Raw genomic sequence first — 18,095 nt, 5'->3', positions numbered from 1 at the left:
ACTATGGACCATAGAAGATGCCTATCTACAGTTAATGGACTTTCTTGCTATGACTAAGCAAAATCATGCATGGACCTGTGACTTGTCCATGTGACTCCATATATTGCATATATACATTTTAACTTGGGACATATAGTCATATATAGCTCTTTTAGGGTCCAGTCCTGTGAGGTAATCATGACATCTGTCCTCTTAGCCCACGCACCAGGTATTCAAAAAGGGATGTCCAGAGCTAAAAGCATGTCTTAACATCTTGAGTTAAAAGACAGGCTCTTGAGCTGTGTAATATGACAGACTCACATCCTCCATGGATCTGTACATATAATGCACACTGACCACTCCCAATTGCCCTTCATTTCAGCCAACTCAGCAAAGTACACCTTGCTTCTAGAATGCAAATAGTCCCATTGAATTTGAAGGGACTCCTTACATACCTTGTTGAACCAGGGTCTCTCAAAGATATTTAGGAGCCTGACTCACATGGAAATCAATGAGAGTTATGAACCTAACTACTTCTGAGAGCATGGGCCTCAGTGCCTTGCCAGATCAAGCCTATATGGTGCTTTTCTTCTATGCATTGCTAAGTGTTTCACAAAGGAGATGCAGATGTGTTATATGGGGAAACTGAGTCAGAGAGAAAAGTTACTTGCCTCTGATCACATAGCAGAGATGGGAACAGAACCCAGCTCTCCCAATTCAGTGCCTAATCCACAGAGCCACACTGCCTTCCTGGGAAATGAGCTACTTACAACATCATCATCAGAAGCATCAATAAGCACCAGGCTGCAAAAGGGAACACCAGACTCCCATTCATGCTTCTTTTTTTGTTTTACCTTAAAAGGCCCTTTGATATTTTTTTATACCATCAGACAGCAACCAGCTCAGTTTTTTTAACCTCCTCCCTCTGGGCACGTGGGATATTAATATGAGCCCTGGAACAAGCAGCAGAGGAAATAAAACATCTAGGTAAATACTGCAGATGAGATTAAAACTCTTAGCTTTCTGATGTAACCCTGTGACATAGAGTTTCTAGCGAATTAAACCAAATGTACAAGTATTTAATGACTAATCCTTTTAAGTATTCTAATGCCCAAATGAAGATTTCTTGGGGGGGAGAGGGAAAGCAGATGCGGTTTCCGTTAGAGCCTGCCTGCAGGCGGAGGATTGAACAGATTGGCTTTTCCTTTTCTTTTTTAAATTAATTAATATTTCCCCTCTTTTGTTTTTTTGGCGGGCAGACACCACGTGGCCGACTGGTTCTGAATGGACAGCTCCTTTGGACAAGAGGCTCTACTTGCCTACTACAAGCCAACATCCAGCTCTGCTGCTCGAGAAATCAACCTGCTGATCTTTCAGGAGGGGGAAAGGATGGGGGAGACTTGTCCCAATAGCAGCCTGCAAGAAAGAAGAGGGATGCCAGACAAGCGTTCTTCCTCCCTTGGGTTTCTACAAACCAACAACGTAGTTGAGGGGCTCTTTCTAGACAGTAAAAGAAGAGAAACTTTTCGTTTTAGGAACCCACCCTGCAGGACAGCAGGTATCAAGCTGATGATTTTAAAAAAAACATACCTACCTACCTAATCTGGTTTCTTTTTATGTTACCCATCTTTCTAACTTCGAGGAATAATATTTTCCCCTCTTTTAATAGCAAGGCTTACGGGTTGCAATGGATGAAATTCAATTTCCCTATTTAATCTTTAAGGATCAGGTTTGGTTCCAAATTTAGGGTCAAATTCCAGGTTAGGGTCATATCATAGAATATTAGGGTTGGAAGTAGGGTGACCAGATGTCCCGATTTTATAGGGACAGTCCGGATTTTGGGGTCTTTTTCTTACATGGGCTCCTATTAGCCCCCACCCCCATCCTGATTTTTCACATTTGCTGTCTGATCACCCTAGTTAGAAGAGACCTCAGGAGGTCATCTAGTCCAACCCTCTGCTCAAAGCAGGACCAATCCCCAACTAAATCATCCCAGCCCACTAATGTCCAGCTAATGTTGATATGTCCAATATAGAGAAATATATCTTCTTTGTGTGCACTTGTGTTGCACAGTGATATCAACAGGCACAGCACTGTACACACACAGTGCATAGATATAATGTATACATTACACACGTGCACAAATTCAGAGAGTTGATATACATCATGACATACATGCAGACCCCATTGGCGTTATTGGGAATTACAAGTGCAAATTAAGATCTATTTCTCTATATTCAAAATATGGGACCAGATACTCAGCAGGTGTAAATTGACTTCAGAAATTATACTCCATAAAAATTAACTGCCCACGTAACACAATCCTAACTCAATTTCACCCAACACCTAATGATTTTTCTGTGTATAGTGTATGTGTGGCACACATATATCTATAACACACTATAACACTATAATTTGTGTACATAAATACACTATATTATAAATGTTATAACTATAGCCATCACATATAAACACACTGTAAAATTACATAAATTGTCTTTAATACTCTGCTAACTAGACCTAGTTTTCACTCTGTATGTTGCTGTATGGTATTAAAACCATGGACTTGCACTTTTTGTTCTAGGTAAGAAAATAAATGTTAAGCCCCTGCTTAAATTCTCGTCTGAGCAACTTGTATGTTCAAGCCCACTGCCATTAAACAGGTGTAGACATTCCATTTCAATTTCCATCATTTAATTTTGTAATGTAGAATTGTTGATGGTCAATATTTCACTTTCCTGGCCCGGAATAGTCAGCTTGAAATGTTCAGTTTCTAGGAATGGATAAAGGTTACCACTGAAAGTCTTAAATGGGGCTACAAATGTGTTGATTATGTTCTCCATGGTTGCTATGAAAAGAAAATAATATTTTTCAATTTTCTTAATATTTAGTGACTTTCAGCTTTCAGTCTATGAAACCAACATTTCTAAAAGACATAGATTTTGTTTAAAAAGTATTTTCCATTGTAAGAATATTACTTTCCTACTGTCTCCTTCATTTTTGTATTTTAAGCACAGTAGAAACTCAAAGACTTGTTCAAGATCTGATCCAAAGCCCATTAACATCACTGGAAAGATGCCCGTTGCTTTAAAATGGCCATTGGAGCAAGGCCCTTCATTCAAGACAACCTACGGCCTCACCCTTTCCCCTGAACTAAAATCATCAGTCCCATGGAGGTCAGCAAGACAACTATCTTAAGTATGGATTACCAGCATGAGTAGAAGTTGCAAAATGGATCTCATAGTTAGCACTGTCAACACGTTCATTATGAAATCTAGCTATTGTCAGGAGGTTATGAATAGCTCCTCCTCCAACCAAAAAGATCACTCCAGAAACTTCCAACTTTTCAGGCAAGATACCATTGCTGGAAACAGTTTTTTTCCTTTTGCCAAATAAATGTTAAATGGCCAATTTTTAAGTAAGAGAAATGGAAAAAAAAATTGAATTTATGCATGAGCCATTATGATCAATTGGGAAATTAAAATATGTTTTAAAGACATAAATATATATTCCCCGATGGACTCAACTGTCTCTGAAGTAGCAGGCTTCAATTTTGGGGACCTAGCATGTGCATTTTAATAGCAAATGCCTGAATATGGAATCAACCTGAAGAAAAATGTAGAATGGTTCCCCTGCAACTATCCTGGATTCTTGGGTCAATAAAATCCCATTTTCAAATACATGAATAAATATGTGTTCTATATATAAAAATAAATAACTTAACCTAAATACTGATTTATACAAGCTATTCAGAGCAATCCCGGGCTCCTGAGGAAAGAATGTCTTAAAAATATTAATATTACACCTAAGTGTAAAGAGTGTTAGGGCTATAAATGAAGATGCGGCGGGGGGGGGGGGGGGCAGATTTAAAATGAATATCCATAAATCGATGCATTACACACACATACACATGGAGAAAAGCCATCAAGCCATGCCTCATGAGCAAGGACAGGGATGTCAGCCTTACCTTTGAATTTACTCTTTTAAGTTTGTGTCACAACCTTAAGGTTATTTAAGCATACTGTAGTGCTCTGTGTTTAATTAGGTAAGGAAACGTGCTTGCTATTACTGCCAGCGCATAAATATATGAGTACAGTAGATTATGCTCAATAATCCAAAGAACCTGGCACTGTATTATTTATTGGAATGTCTGCATTAATTATGGATGATTCTAATATAAGGTACATCTTTAATACATCACAGTCTACAGATGTTTTCATTCTCCACTACCAGAGAGAAGTTTAATGATAAGATTCTGCTTCAAATATTGAAATGCATCCTGAAAATAATGTGGATAGTGTCATCTTGGTTTAAATTAGCTCGTCAGTTTCTCTGATTAGGGGCATTTCCAAGGGCCTCTTTGACTTGATGGGGTGAACTATACAGTGTGCATGGTTCAAAACTGTCCTGAAACCGGGATTGGCTTGAGGGTTGTTTTAATTGGGTTCAATGGTTAATTTTTAAGCTTTGTGCTTTATCATCACTGCTTGCTTCTAGATACCACAGGTATCATGGTTTACGTACCCACTGAGAAATGGTGAACTCCAGGTGCCTGATCCAAAGTTCCTTGATGCTAATGGGAATCTTTCTATTGACTTTAATGGACTTTGGATCAACATCCAGAATTATTTTTGCTTTTATTGCATTTGTTGCAGAGGTGGACTTTGGGATATTCCTGCTAGAGCTAGTGAGAAAAACGTTGATGACTTTATTTCTATTGAAGAAATGCTATTAAAAAAAAAACTATCACCACCACCATGTTAGAGAAATGTATCAGTTTCAGTGTGAAGACTTGGGTTCAGGATGGAATAAGAGAGAATAACTGGTTAGTTAGAGCACTCACCTGGAATTTGGAAGTCCAAAGTACAAGGCTGGTACTGAACGATGCAGAACAAGGATTTGAACCCCGGTCTCCCTATACCAGCTGAGGGTGCTAACCATTGGTAAATCTGGGGACTCGTTTTCATGGTATGTGGGTGTGTTTATCCCACAAGCCCATTGGAAAGCTCTCATTTGTTTGTGCCACATCAGAATGAAAATAAACCTGGAAACCTCAATTTTTTTCAGAAACAAAATTGTTGTTCTCCACCCAGTCCTAATTCCTACTACTAATGTACTCCCTTATTAATTACAGGGGAGTGGACTGGCAGTAGAAATTATATACAGAAGGAGCAATAGGGTGTGGGGATGAGGATAAATGCAAACATCATTTGTACAGATACAAATACAAAGGACACACCTGGAGAAAGCTTAGTTTGCTAATTGGACATAAACGTGAGATATCTGTGACCACCTCCCTTCCTCAAACATACAAGAACTTGAAAGACATCAATGGTTAATTAGCAAAACAAGATATGACTGGAGATCTAGTGATATGAAGGTAGACACTGATCCCGCACACACGCATAATTATAACCTAGTTGGGTTTGTAATTAGAACATAACTTTACTCCCCAGCAGAACAAATTAGATAGCCGGCAACTGGGGTTGACATTGCAATAGCTAAACAGGAGTAGGGTTGAAAAGATCCAAAATAAATTAGCGTGGTCCTATGAGCCCTCTGTTACACTCAGCAGCAAATAGACTGTGAGTAAAGAAAAGTTGATTTGGATGGACAAAAGTTCCAAAAGTATTCAAGGGTAATAAAGGTGAAATAAGTGAAGAAAAGAGACCAGGTAAAGAAAGAAGAGGTCTGGGAAGATTACCTAATGAAGGGAAGAGAGTGTAAGAAATGTGAGAACGACCACGATGAGGAATGAAAGGAGGATTGCACAGAAGATTAGGATGAATAAAGTAATAAGACTTTCTTCAGGTACAAAAAAAAAAAAAAAAAAACACAACAACGAGGAGTCCTTGTGACACCTTAGAGGCTAACAAATTTATTTCGGCATAAGCTTTCCTGGGCTACAACCCACTTCATCAGATTCATGGAATGAAAAATACAGTAAGCAGTGTGTGTATATACACATATACACACACACAGCACATGAAAAGATGGGAGTTGCTTTACCAAGTTGGGGGGAGGGGGGGCAGTGCTAACGAGGCCAACTCAATTAAAGTGACAGGTTTCAGAGTAACAGCCGTGTTAGTCTGTATTCGCAAAAAGAAAAGGAGTCCTTGTGGCTATTCTCAAGAATTGACAAGAAGGGGTGAATATCAAGAGAGGCAAATTACTTTTGTAATGCTAAGGAGGCCAGTGAAATCAAGGTGGACATCACCCATTTCCAACAGTTGACAAAAGGTGTGAATATTAGCAGAGGGAGAATTACTTTTTGTAGTGATCCATGAAAAATAAAATCTGCCTCTAAGAGATCGCAAAGGTAACGGACAGAAGAGGTAGCTCTGGCTGTTTAGATAGGGAGAATCCTTCACACAGGTGGATGGAGGCCAGATGCCACCACAAGTGACCATGTTCCTTCTAAGAGATGCAGTAGAAATACTGAAGGAAATTAAGATCGCTCAACAAAAGAAAAGGGTGGAACTACAAATGTCCCAAGGGGGATAGTAGAGTCCTCCTGATGGATGGAGCTAGCTAAAGAATAGAGAAAGAGCTAGTATAACTATTTAAAATGTCTTCGGAAAGGTAGAACCAATACATAGATTTGAGAGAAGTGCAGTTACACCTCTAAAAAGGAATATATAAAATACTCAGGAAACTACAGATTTGTGGCACCGAGAAAGTAGCAAAATGGTGTTGATGAGGCAATGGGGTCGTCGTTATTCTTGATCATCCTTTAAGAAAGATTCCTATGCAACCCTTCACACTAGGTTCTGCAGTCTCTCCTCAGCCCTCAGGCAAAGCTCCCATTGAAGATATTGGGAAGTTCACTCGAGCAAGGACAGAAGGGATTTGACACACGGTAGTTAAGTACTGAAGAGAGCAAAATGTTTGCAAGAATAGGAAGCTGGTTTGGAGAGACAAAGATCGTGGGGAGCGAACAGCAAGGCACTCAGAAGAACCAAATTAGGGCCAGCCTGGTCTAGTGCATGATGTGGAATAAGAGACATCAGTTAAGAAGAGAAAATTAGCTAATGACACAAGTCAAAGGAATGACAGCCAGGGGGAAGGAGGACAACACCAGTGTCTGTGCAAACATTAAGATCGCAACAGTAAATAAAGAACAGAAAGAGAAGGGTGGAACAAAGAGGTCGTCCAGTGGGTGACGCCGGGCATAATGAAAGAGAGAGGTTCTATTCTTTGTGCTTTCAAACAGAATCTGTTCTGAGAGAAGGGTCTTGATTTCAAACCCAGGGGAGTAATTTGCCACCTGTCCTGGACAGTTTAAGAGCGGGGTGTATGCAAGGGATGTTTGAAAACCTTGATGATTGGATAGCAGGTCGAGCCGCCAAGCTGAGGAGTCCATTCTAAAATGTTGCACTGGATGGTGCAGGCTGCATTCAGTCCCATCCTTCTTTTTGCACGAAAGCATTGATCAAGTCCACATTTAAACCGTGCTCTGCTAGATGTTTAATGATGGCAGGCACCCGTCTTTGAAGAGCTGCCCTTGAGTCTGAGTCGAAATCTCAGCGAGAAGAATTTTCGCTGTTATCAAAGAAACTACTTGGAGACACTAGTTATACCCTTTAATTTCAGACTAATATATTCACAGAGTTTTAATTGCTTGCAGATGCATTTTTCTCTGCCCCCTTATGTTGCCTCTCGGCTGCTGTGTTGAAGCAGAATACAGATGTACACAGGTGAAGGAGTGTTGTGGCGGGAAAAGTTGTTAGTTAGTGTTAAAAAGGAAAAAGGGGGAGGGTATCTATGACAATCTACTAGGGCGGAAAATTCTTCCAGAAATGCTAACTTGGCCACAGTAACCCAAAACTCCGCAAAAGGATATTTACCTTGTTTCCTCCAGCAGTGTTAGGTGAAATCGGGGGGTTACGGTTTATTCCCACACACACAGAATAATAATAAGAAACAAGGATGTCGTATGAATTAGGGTCTTAAAATAATGATCTTTAATAGGAAAAAAATCGAATATTCAAAAGTAACAAAGTGTAATACCATTTTCAGCATATTTACAAGGTTTATCTACCTCTCTATCGTCTTGTTGTGTGGATAGATAGATCTACCCTGCAGCGTTTTACCTAAGGTAGGGTGTTCTGAATTTATCCCAAAAGACATAGAATGGAATACAGCAGCATCTAACCTTCTGATATTGACCACCTGGATGTCTTTTGATAAACCATATGCATGCAGGGACCAACCCTGAAGTCCCTTCTTCAAGAAGTCTAGTCAATGAAAGTTTTGCCGGGGTAGGGCCTGCAGAGTGGAGCTCATAGTCTGGATTTACCCTTCTGCGTCCAGTTTTCACTCTGTAAGGAGTCAAAATTATTGGCTAGAGCCTTGCGGCCGATAAGAGAAAGCATCACAAGCAATCGGACTCCCGAAGGCAGGGAGTTATGAGGTGGAAAGAAGGGTGGACAAATAAATGTCTTATTCGAAGGGATGCCTTTTCTTTTAAGGCAAGAGGAGGTTCATAGAATCATAGAATATTCGGGCTGGAAGGGACCTCAGGAGGTCATCTAGTCCAACCCCCTGCTCAAAGCAGGGCCAATCCCCAATTTTTGCCCCAGATCCCTCAATGGTCCCCTCAAGGATTGAACTCACAACCCTGGGTTTAGCGGCCAATGCTCAAACCACTGAGCTCTCCCTCCCTCCAGAGGTTCCCCGAAGCTCACACCCTTCCAACTTTAGAAACGCACAAAAAGCCACAGGGAAAGGCAAACATACACTTTCCTAAACAGCCTTTGCCGGCCAATGAAGGAGAGAGACAATTCTTCTGGAAGCCGTGGCTACAACGCTTACAAAAGGCCTTAAAGTGAATCCCTGCCGTCGAGTCTTTCATCACATTGTTCAGTCAAGCTCCCTTTGAAAAGAGAGTTGGTCCCAGGACTTTGGCAAGACTCCCATTCAAGTCTCTGGGAGGTTTGCGCCAGTAAAGACGCTTAAGAGCAGGCTCGTGATTAGTAATAAAAAGCAAGACTCGTTAGTGCAGGTAGCCTGCCTCGGAACCAGGGACTCTAGACAGGACCACGGGGGAGGGAAGGGGAAGGGAAAGGCAAAGGAAAATGTAACTCCCGGCTAGTCTCTAACTACGTGAGAACACGTTTAGGTCAAACACCAAGTCACTCGGCTCGACAGTTCTGGGTAGTAGATACGGCACAAGGGCCAGACATCCTGGCCAAGTTTTCTGTCACTCCAGCAGCCGCAGCTTTCTACAGTTCAGGGAGCTACCCGATGAATTAAGGTGAGCACCCGCAAGGAGCGATTTTCCAGAAGTCCAGTCTGTCTTGCCCAGAGTTCCTGTCGAAATTCACCACCCCTCATGGCAGGCTAGGTTCTCCTCTCCTTGCACGCTCATCAATGGGAGAGCACGCTCTATTAAATCATTTACCCAGTTAATTCAATTAAGCCTCACGTTAAAGTCTGTTGTAGTCATTAGCTTATAGCGATGATAGGAAAACAGAAAGATACCAATTAACTTTCCTGAAAGAATTCCTTTTGGAGTAATTAATAAGTGATCTGCAGCTCGCCTCAGCCTCTTAATTGGGTTTGGGGGGAGGTTAAAAACAAACCGTGTGACGTGCCTTAGAACAGCATAGGGGACATAATGAAACATAACAGATGGAATTGACCAGTACGTGCATATGGCACGTTGATTTCTTAATCTTTTCCTGCAGACAGGAACATGTTGTTGTTGTTTGGTTAACTGATCAAAACTCCCCAGTTAGGTTCGTCTTTCGGTTTATTTGCCACTGTTGCATTTTTGTGTGGGTGGGGGAGGGGAGGAGCGACTCTCTTTGTTAAGTGGGTGCTGAAGGAATCAGTCCTTGTTCAGTAAACTTGCGTCCCACTTAACTCATTATGATGTGCGCCTAAAATGTAAGAGTTACCTCCTGTTTGGGTGCAGAAAGTAATTGTAGCCAATGAGACTAGCAAAACTCAAACTAAAATAACTCCCCCTTCCCATATGGAAGTTTTCCAAATAAATAAATAGAAGGCTAATGTGTTCTGTGGAGAAATAGCTCATGAAAAACATTGATCTGAGGAATGGATTTACTCACAGATGATAATAGGAGAGAAAATACTGTATAATCATATCAGAAAATTAACTCACATCCACGCTTTTCGTAACTCATTGTCCCCACGCACAGCCTAGTCTATCGCGCTTTCAGTTATGCGTTGTTTTTAATTTGTTGTAGTTGTTTGTCGTTCAGCCCTTTTCATATGAATGACGACGAAGGAGAAACAATAATCAAAACAAACGTATGCGACAAAAAATAACATCCTTAGGCATTACTGATGAGGTAAACCATCGTTTTCAGAACAATCTTTATCTTTAAAGGGTGTTGAGAGATTGTTTTCTAGCTGAGTGCTATAGAAGAAGAAGAAGAAGAAGAAGACGCAAAGTCATGTATATGTCAGAAGTATTTATTCACGGGGTCTTAACTTTTTTAGGTATATGCCCTATTGTTTTTGTGTTTACTGTACACACACACATATTTCATTCATTGGGAGTGGGCCAATAATTTAAAGGAGTCTAGCTTGTTTATTTACTCCACATTATTTCACCATCTTTTCTACCAGACTCTTGAGAAGTTCAGCTCTTGCTAGCATTTGGAATCGTTCCTGGAATATCAAACATGGGGAAAGAAAGGGGATCTTTGATATCTCAGTAATTACGTTAGAATAATCAGTGTCGAAATTTCCTATTAAAAAGAAAAAAAGTAAATAAAATGTCCTTTCTTCCTCTTATCCTCCTCCTTCTCCATTAAGGAGAATGGGGGAGAAAGGAGCGGGCAACTCTGCCAAGATGAACCCTCTCATAATATGTAGGAGTGCTAAAAAGTGTTTGCTGCTGACCCCTGTGCACGCCTGGATAATCGCACTTTTCCATCTCAGACAATGCATTTCAATTCTAGTCGTGTGCCTTTGTCCATTTGTATAGAGAAAAGAGGGCTGAATGACAGGTCCTGTTAGCCTGCATGAACAGATACCAGTAAACCCTCCCCAAAACTAGACCTTAAAAAAAAAAAAAAGCCACATGCCTATTTGCCTGCGGCTTATTATTAAGACACCTTTGCAGCTAAAACACTTAAAAGCAAACCAAATTAAATGGCAATTAAAAGCGAATTATACCCTCTTTTAACTCCAGGCTTCTAATTTGTGGAAACTAGCCATCAGCAGACACACATCGGCAGGAAATGCCATTTGGCTAAGAACCTTTCTCGGAACATTTACTTCCCAGTATTGTGCTCGATTTAGAACGTTCGTTTATATTTTGCAAAATATAAACCATTAATATTTGATACTTCCCGTTCTAAATAGAACGTTTCTTTTTCTTTCTTTCTTTCTTTCTTTCTTTCTTTCTTTCTCCAAGTGTGTTTAAGACCCAACCTACCACTACTGTCAATAAATAAATATATAAATACATTTGTAAAACCTTCATATGTGCAATACGGTGCTATCCAACCTCAATTAATTTTCCAAGAATAAAATGTGTCAGCACTTCTTTAAAAAATTAAAATTAATTTAAATGGAAAAAGTCCACCTTCCTCTCACACAGTCCCATCTTTTCCCATATATTTCATATGTTTATATATATATATATAATTCACTGCAATTATACTTTATGGTCTCAGGCTAGCTATTTATTTGAAAAGCTATTAAAAAAAAAACCCTAAGATTGTCTGCTAGGTAGCCTTTATTAAAAGAAAAGAAAAGAAAAGAAAAGAAAAGAAAAGAAAAGAAAAGAAAAGAAAAGAAAAGAAAAGAAAGATTGGGATGTGGGGTGGACTTGAATTCGATGTAAACGTAAAAAAAAAATCAAGCCCAGCAACGTTGTTTTAATTTAGAAAAATACAGCTAAAGACACACACCACAAATGTGCAATCTTTTCTTTGGGTCTATATTTAAAAGCAGTAGAACCAGCAGGAAGGATCACACTTACCTATTTAAAATGACGATTTAATTAATATAGATTACTATATCTATTAGATTTATAGCCTCCCGATAAAATGTGTTCAAAATGCCCCCTTCGATCAGATTAGCTCCCATATTAGCCTGTGTGAGAAAAAAGCATTCTAAAGAGTGGAGGAAAAACTGTATAAAAATGTTGAAAGAACCTACAGTTCCTTATTAGGCGAAGATACAATATTTATTCCTTGTCTCCTGGGATGAAGCTCCTCTATCTATTGTCCTCCCAGTTCTCAGTGCTGATGCTTAATTTTCAAAACTTCTATATTACCAAGGGACCTACGACATCAGCCAAAGAAATACCCAGCAAGTACAAAATCTGATCCAGGGAGCTGCTTTTGTGCAGAGGGAAAATTTTGTTCCTACAGGTTTTTAAGGTGGTGCATGGAAAAGGAAAGCGATCTGATCTATGCAGATACATTGCAAATTCTCTCGTAGATACAGATTTTTTTAAAAAAAACCGGGTGGGGATACAAGGAGTTTGGATGTTTTAAATTTATTTTGTTTTGATTTGATTTTTTTGAGAGGGAATTTTATCCTGAGCCTTTTTTTGGAGAACCCAAAATGTCAACTACGTTTCCAGGACTAGTCCACGAAGCAGAGGTATTGTGTGTGTGTGTGTGTGTTTTAGCGTGTGTGTGTGAGCGTGTGTGAGCGTGTGTGCATGGGTGTGAGCGTGTGTGCCTCTGTGGTTGTTTCCATTTTTTTTTAATCCGTACTGGACCGTTACATTTAATGATAATCCGGCTTCAGAGATAATTTAAAGAAGTATAGGGAGAAAATTCGTTATGACATCTGTCACCAGCCAGAGCAACTCATTACCACGTTAAAACAGTCCCAGCACGAAAACAGAATAAGACCCCTAATAATATAATGAAGTTGGGGGGGGGGGGAAATAATCAAATCGAGAGAAACGGGAAGATGTGGCAAGGCTGGAACATCGCCTTCCTCTAGGAACATTTGAGGGGGACAATGTGACGGGATTCCTCAGAAACCAGGGTCCCAAACACAAGAAGGCGGCAGCTATCTATCGAGATATGTAATGCTCTATAACACAATGGCGAGCTTTTCCCCCCGCTTCTGGGTGTTCCCGTGGAGTTAAAGCGCTTCGGTGTGATGACTTTTTGTTTCACTCCCAGATAGCAAAGACCTTGATCAGTATTTTTGGTTGTCGTTCCTTTTTCTTTTTCTTTTTTTTTCTTTTTTTGTTTTTGTTGTTGTTGTATTTCTGTGCGGTGGATTCGTTTTGCTCGGCTGTACTCAGACAGGTTTGGGTGTTTGTTTCTTATTTTGAACAGACCTGCATGACACCCGCCCAAGGTGTTGGGGAAGCGACCTGGGGGCGGCTTGGAGCTGGGCACCTTGAATGGGGGGAAGCGATGCAGGGTAGGGTGCTTGGCAGAGTGGCCCACGGTGTTTTAAATGACAAACCTCCCGTTTTGGGGTCTCCTTTTCCCTTCTTCCTTTCAGATACGTCATGACGGATCAAACAGCTATCGTTTGATGCAGCTTGGATGTCTGGAGTCTGTGGCCAACTCAACTGTCGCCTATTCGTCCTCTTCGCCTCTAACTTACTCCACCACCGGCACTGAGTTTGCTTCCCCGTATTTCTCCACTAATCACCAGTACACGCCACTTCATCACCAGTCCTTCCACTACGAGTTCCAGCACGGCCACCCGGCAGTCAACCCTGACGCTTACTCCTTGAATTCCCTCCACCACTCACAGCAATATTACCAGCAGATCCACCATGGGGAACCCACCGATTTTATTAACCTGCACAGCGCCCGGGCTCTCAAATCCTCTTGCTTGGACGAGCAGAGGAGAGAGCTGGGGTGTTTAGATGCTTACCGGCGCCACGACCTGTCTCTTATGAGCCATGGGTCCCAATATGGGATGCATCCCGATCAAAGACTCCTGCCAGGACCAAGCCTCGGGCTTGCAGCCTCGGGGACAGACGATTTGCAGGTAAATAGCATGCAGTATACTTTCGATGATACGTTCTCATAGCTTCTTCTCTTCAGCATCGCTCTCACACCGATCACATACATAGGGTGGAGTCATAAGAACCATTAGCAGGGTCCAAAACTAAAAGCATGTACTCTCCTTGCCGGACAAATAACCTCGCACCTGGATTAACATTTTAGGTGGTGGATGACTTGAAACGGGTCAGTTAATCAGGAGATCTCTCTGTGTGTGTATCCCCTCCAAACCAAAGGCACTCGAAATGGCTACAAAATAATCCATCTAAATCCGCTTTTCTCCCTTTCCTCACTTGTGTGGCAAATCTGTATATTTAAATAACACGCGGACACATATAAAAATCCAAATAGACCCAGGGAGGAGGAAGGAGAAACGTCAGGAAAAAATATCTCTGCTATAAAATACTTTTTCTAAAAAAAAATTCTCATGCCCTGCAGATATCCCTTAGTTTAGCTGCGACAGATGAAATGTTAAAGCAAAAATAAATGATAAAAGAAATGTTTGACAGTAAAATAATGAAGGTCTTGAGATATATAGATATGGATGCAGATCTATCTAATCTATCTATCTATCTACCTATCTATCTAATCTCCTGTTTGTCAACTCACCATATATCTCTACCTATGTAGATAACCTAGTTTATATTCAATTATGAATCCGTTACCACCAACTGAGAATTCATATCCAGCAGTCTCTCTGTCCCAAGTTAAAATGCATTTTTAAAACTGTCATTTATAACAATACACATTTTTTAAAAAAGTCAAATACTAATACTTTCCCTTACAACAAGCTAAGGAGCCGGGTTCACTCCAGAGGTAGCCAGGCTGAGACGGATTTAACCGTATTTACTGTACTTACTTCCCCTCAGTCCTTGCTTCCATTCCCACAAAGCTCGCTATGTTGTCCTTTTCCCCATACATAGAGGTCAGCTGCTCTAAAAAACCCAGAAGTTTGGAGAATTAAAAAGAGCCCCATTAGAAAGATTTTTCTCCCTACTTACCCCGGAGCAAAGGATTATTTAGGGAGGGAATAGCACCAACCAAAGAATATTATCTGTTCGATCCCTTTGGAGGAGAAATTCTATAAATCTTGATTTTTCGACATTTAAATTCACTAAATAATTGTATATTCTCTGGGCATTTTTTTTTTTATATTTTCCATAAGGCTCCCCTTATGTCCAAACCCCCCCCCCCACCCATCCAAATCTGCCATTCACTTCTTAGCCCAACTAAAACCTATTTACTCCTTTTTATAACCACGTCTGCTGCTGATCTTTTTGTATCTGTACAAATTTTTTCCCTTTGCCAGGCACAAAGCCTGGTATCTTTCAAAAGAGGGGATTAAGAACGTTTGCAAGGCAGCGGACAATGCCTAAATCCTGTGCAAAAGAGCACCATAGTTTATCCAATTTTCGACTTAGTGCCATTCAACGGGTCATTTATGCAATGTCATCCGACCAAACAACACGTTTTCCTCGCATATCATAATAATATAGAAACAATAAACGTTGGTTAAGCTGTCAGATCCAGGTTCATTTTTATTAAAAAAAAATAGAATTAAACAGCTTTGAAAAAATAGGGGGACAGGTTCATCATTTGATCAAAATTCATTAAAAAAATAACCCTGATCCCCCTCCCCCCTTTGCATCTTGGCACTCTCCCTTTCACTTATTTTTCACCCCCTCTCTGTCCAGACAGAACAAGGAAATATATGAAGGTCTAGAAAAGACTCATCGTGGAGAAATTGAATGTATGTATTTAGTTGCTTCAAAACACACTTTCAGGCTTGTTAATTTCACCTTGCGTTCAGTGGGAGGTGTTTTGATGGTAAACTGAAATGGAGCGGGCAGGCGAACTATAAACCCAAACTGTGGTCTCACCACTCTCCCCTTCTCCTCCGTCTTTCTTTTTGAGACGTTCATCAGCATAGACCTCATTTCCAATGCAACAAATGTAAATATACTTCCCCCTGCACAGAATGTTAAGTGAAAGTCCAATCGTTTAGAGGGCGGTTTAAGTCAGCCGAACAGATGCAAACAGTCTTGGGGCTGGAGTGGCATCTTTCAGTCCCCTAAAAAGATTTTCCATGGACAACAAAGGAACCTGTCACACCTTTTCCCGTCACCGCTTTAATTTATGCTCAGTCGCCAAGTTTTTTTTCATATTGATTTCATAATCACTTTAAAGCAGAACACTTAAAATAAGAAAGAGCCTTGAAAAGGAGGGTCTTACAGGCCGGCGCCAATATGGTGAAACTGGGGGAGAGCGCCAGGACTGTGAAGGTTGTTTTGTAAAGTAGGGTTTTTATTATGCACCGACTCTCCCTCCGCATTTACTTGACTGTTCACGGGCTGTTGAGTAGGTTAACACCCTTAAAGGACTCTTTCATGTCAAATATCTCGTTTGTTTGTAAAGGAAAATGCGTCCTTACCACATTTCCACTATGTTCCCCCCCACCCCCAATATCTATAAAAAAACCGGTTAAACCTGTCATGATCCCTATCAAAACTATGTATAAAAGAAGAATTGGATCTAAAAATAAAAGAGTAAGAGTTAGAGTAAGTATAAGTAAGAGATGTGTAGAAATACAAACCTCTTCGTATATATGCCAAGACACACATACACACACAAACATATATTCTCTTGAGCATAGTGCATACGTGGCTATGTTATATATACACGGTGTGTATATGTGTGTACGCTCACACACACATAGATAGATAGATATCTCGTAGAATTATTGACAGCTGCATTGTTACTTAGTTTTTATTTGTTTAGATCAACAGATATTTGGGAGAATTTCTTTGTGTATACACTGTCTATACACACACACACACTGTATGCATATACACACAGAGAAAGAATATTTGTATGCATACACATAAGCTTCCCTCAAATCAAATCTATCTATCTATCTAGCCAAAAATGATATCTAAATAGAAATGAACCCGACACTTATTCTGTGAAAAATACATTTCCTAGATAGTGGAAGATTAAGTACTTAGACTGAGATATTGTATGGAGTTGTCAGGTAATTTGAATCCCCTTTTAGAAATATGTTGCTGAAATATTGTCTTTACTGTCGTTATTGACCGAGCTCTGTATTAAAACAAAAGCTGCTTGATTTTAAGAGTTTTGGTATCTGACTGATTTTGTTTATTTTTCATAATTTAAGGGGTCGGTGGAGGCCCAATGTGGGCTAGTACTGAACAGCCAAGGTGGGGTGATAAGGAGAGGTAAGCAGTTTAAAAAAATATTTTCCTATATTTTACTTCTTTAAAAAAACACACACCTGTCTCTCTCTCTATCTGTTGTTGTGTAGCATATTACAGATATATCGAAAAACTATTGATAATTTCAATGGAAAGAGAAGCACATTAAAAGTAATGTAGTGTCTTGGTGGCTCAGTAACTTACAAATACCCCACTTCACGGCAGCTAGACGAAATGAAAGGTGAATCGAGGTTTCTGTTTGTTTCATTATTTCACCCTTTCTCGGGTAGATTTCTCGTTTTGATTTAAAACTATTCGTGCTCAATAGCGCTTGTCTGTTACATTTGCAGTCTGATCTCTTATGCAAAGGGCGAGAGGTTTGGCAATATCAGCTTACTAAATAACTCATTGTTACAGACTGGTAGATAAACCGGTGATTGACAAAGTAGTTAACCGTCTGGGTAAAGCCGCCCTGGATTTCATCTGCTCCTGAAAAGATCTGAAGTCTAAGTTAGCAGGAAGATTCTGTTCTCCGTCCGGAATACCTTGCTCATGACTTTGTGAGAGAAAAAAATCTGTTTTGACTAAGAGATGCCAAAGTAGGCCGTTTTGTCTAGAGGCCCATATATTCAACGCCAATATAGAGACATACTGTATCCCAAAATAATGCTCATCATAAATATATGTATTCAGAATAAAACGAATATAAGGGATTTGTCAAAGACCCATTCTACGTCTTGGAAAATAATATTTCCCTTAATTATTCACTTTCCCGTTTAATAAAGCCCGGTCTTATTCATTATACTATGGGGTGCAGTGTTATTTAAGTAGAATAAACCCGATTTTATTATTCAGATCCCGGGACAAACTGTAGGTTTAAATAAAAAAGTAAAATACACCGGGAACGAATTGCCATTGAAATTGCATTGAAAAAAAA

At 40.1% G+C, this 18,095-nt stretch overlaps 1 protein-coding gene across 1 annotated transcript in view; it reads left to right on the top strand.

Annotated features, from left to right (window-relative positions):
* The first annotated feature begins 12,528 nt into the window (after positions 1–12,528).
* TFAP2D (transcription factor AP-2 delta) overlaps positions 12,529–18,095 on the top strand; it is a 54,324-nt gene continuing 48,757 nt past the window's right edge. The window contains exons 1-3 of the mRNA XM_077811520.1: positions 12,529–12,567; positions 13,435–13,932; positions 17,122–17,182. Of these exons, the coding sequence (XP_077667646.1) occupies positions 12,529–12,567; positions 13,435–13,932; positions 17,122–17,182 (598 nt within the window). The remainder of the gene's footprint in view (positions 12,568–13,434; positions 13,933–17,121; positions 17,183–18,095) is intronic.

The sequence above is a fragment of the Eretmochelys imbricata genome, chromosome 3 (assembly GCF_965152235.1).
Source record: "Eretmochelys imbricata isolate rEreImb1 chromosome 3, rEreImb1.hap1, whole genome shotgun sequence".
In the NCBI taxonomy this organism is placed as follows: Eukaryota; Metazoa; Chordata; order Testudines; family Cheloniidae; genus Eretmochelys; species Eretmochelys imbricata.
Note: the sequence above shows the minus strand (reverse complement) of the source record. Positions and strands in the feature narration are given on the sequence as shown.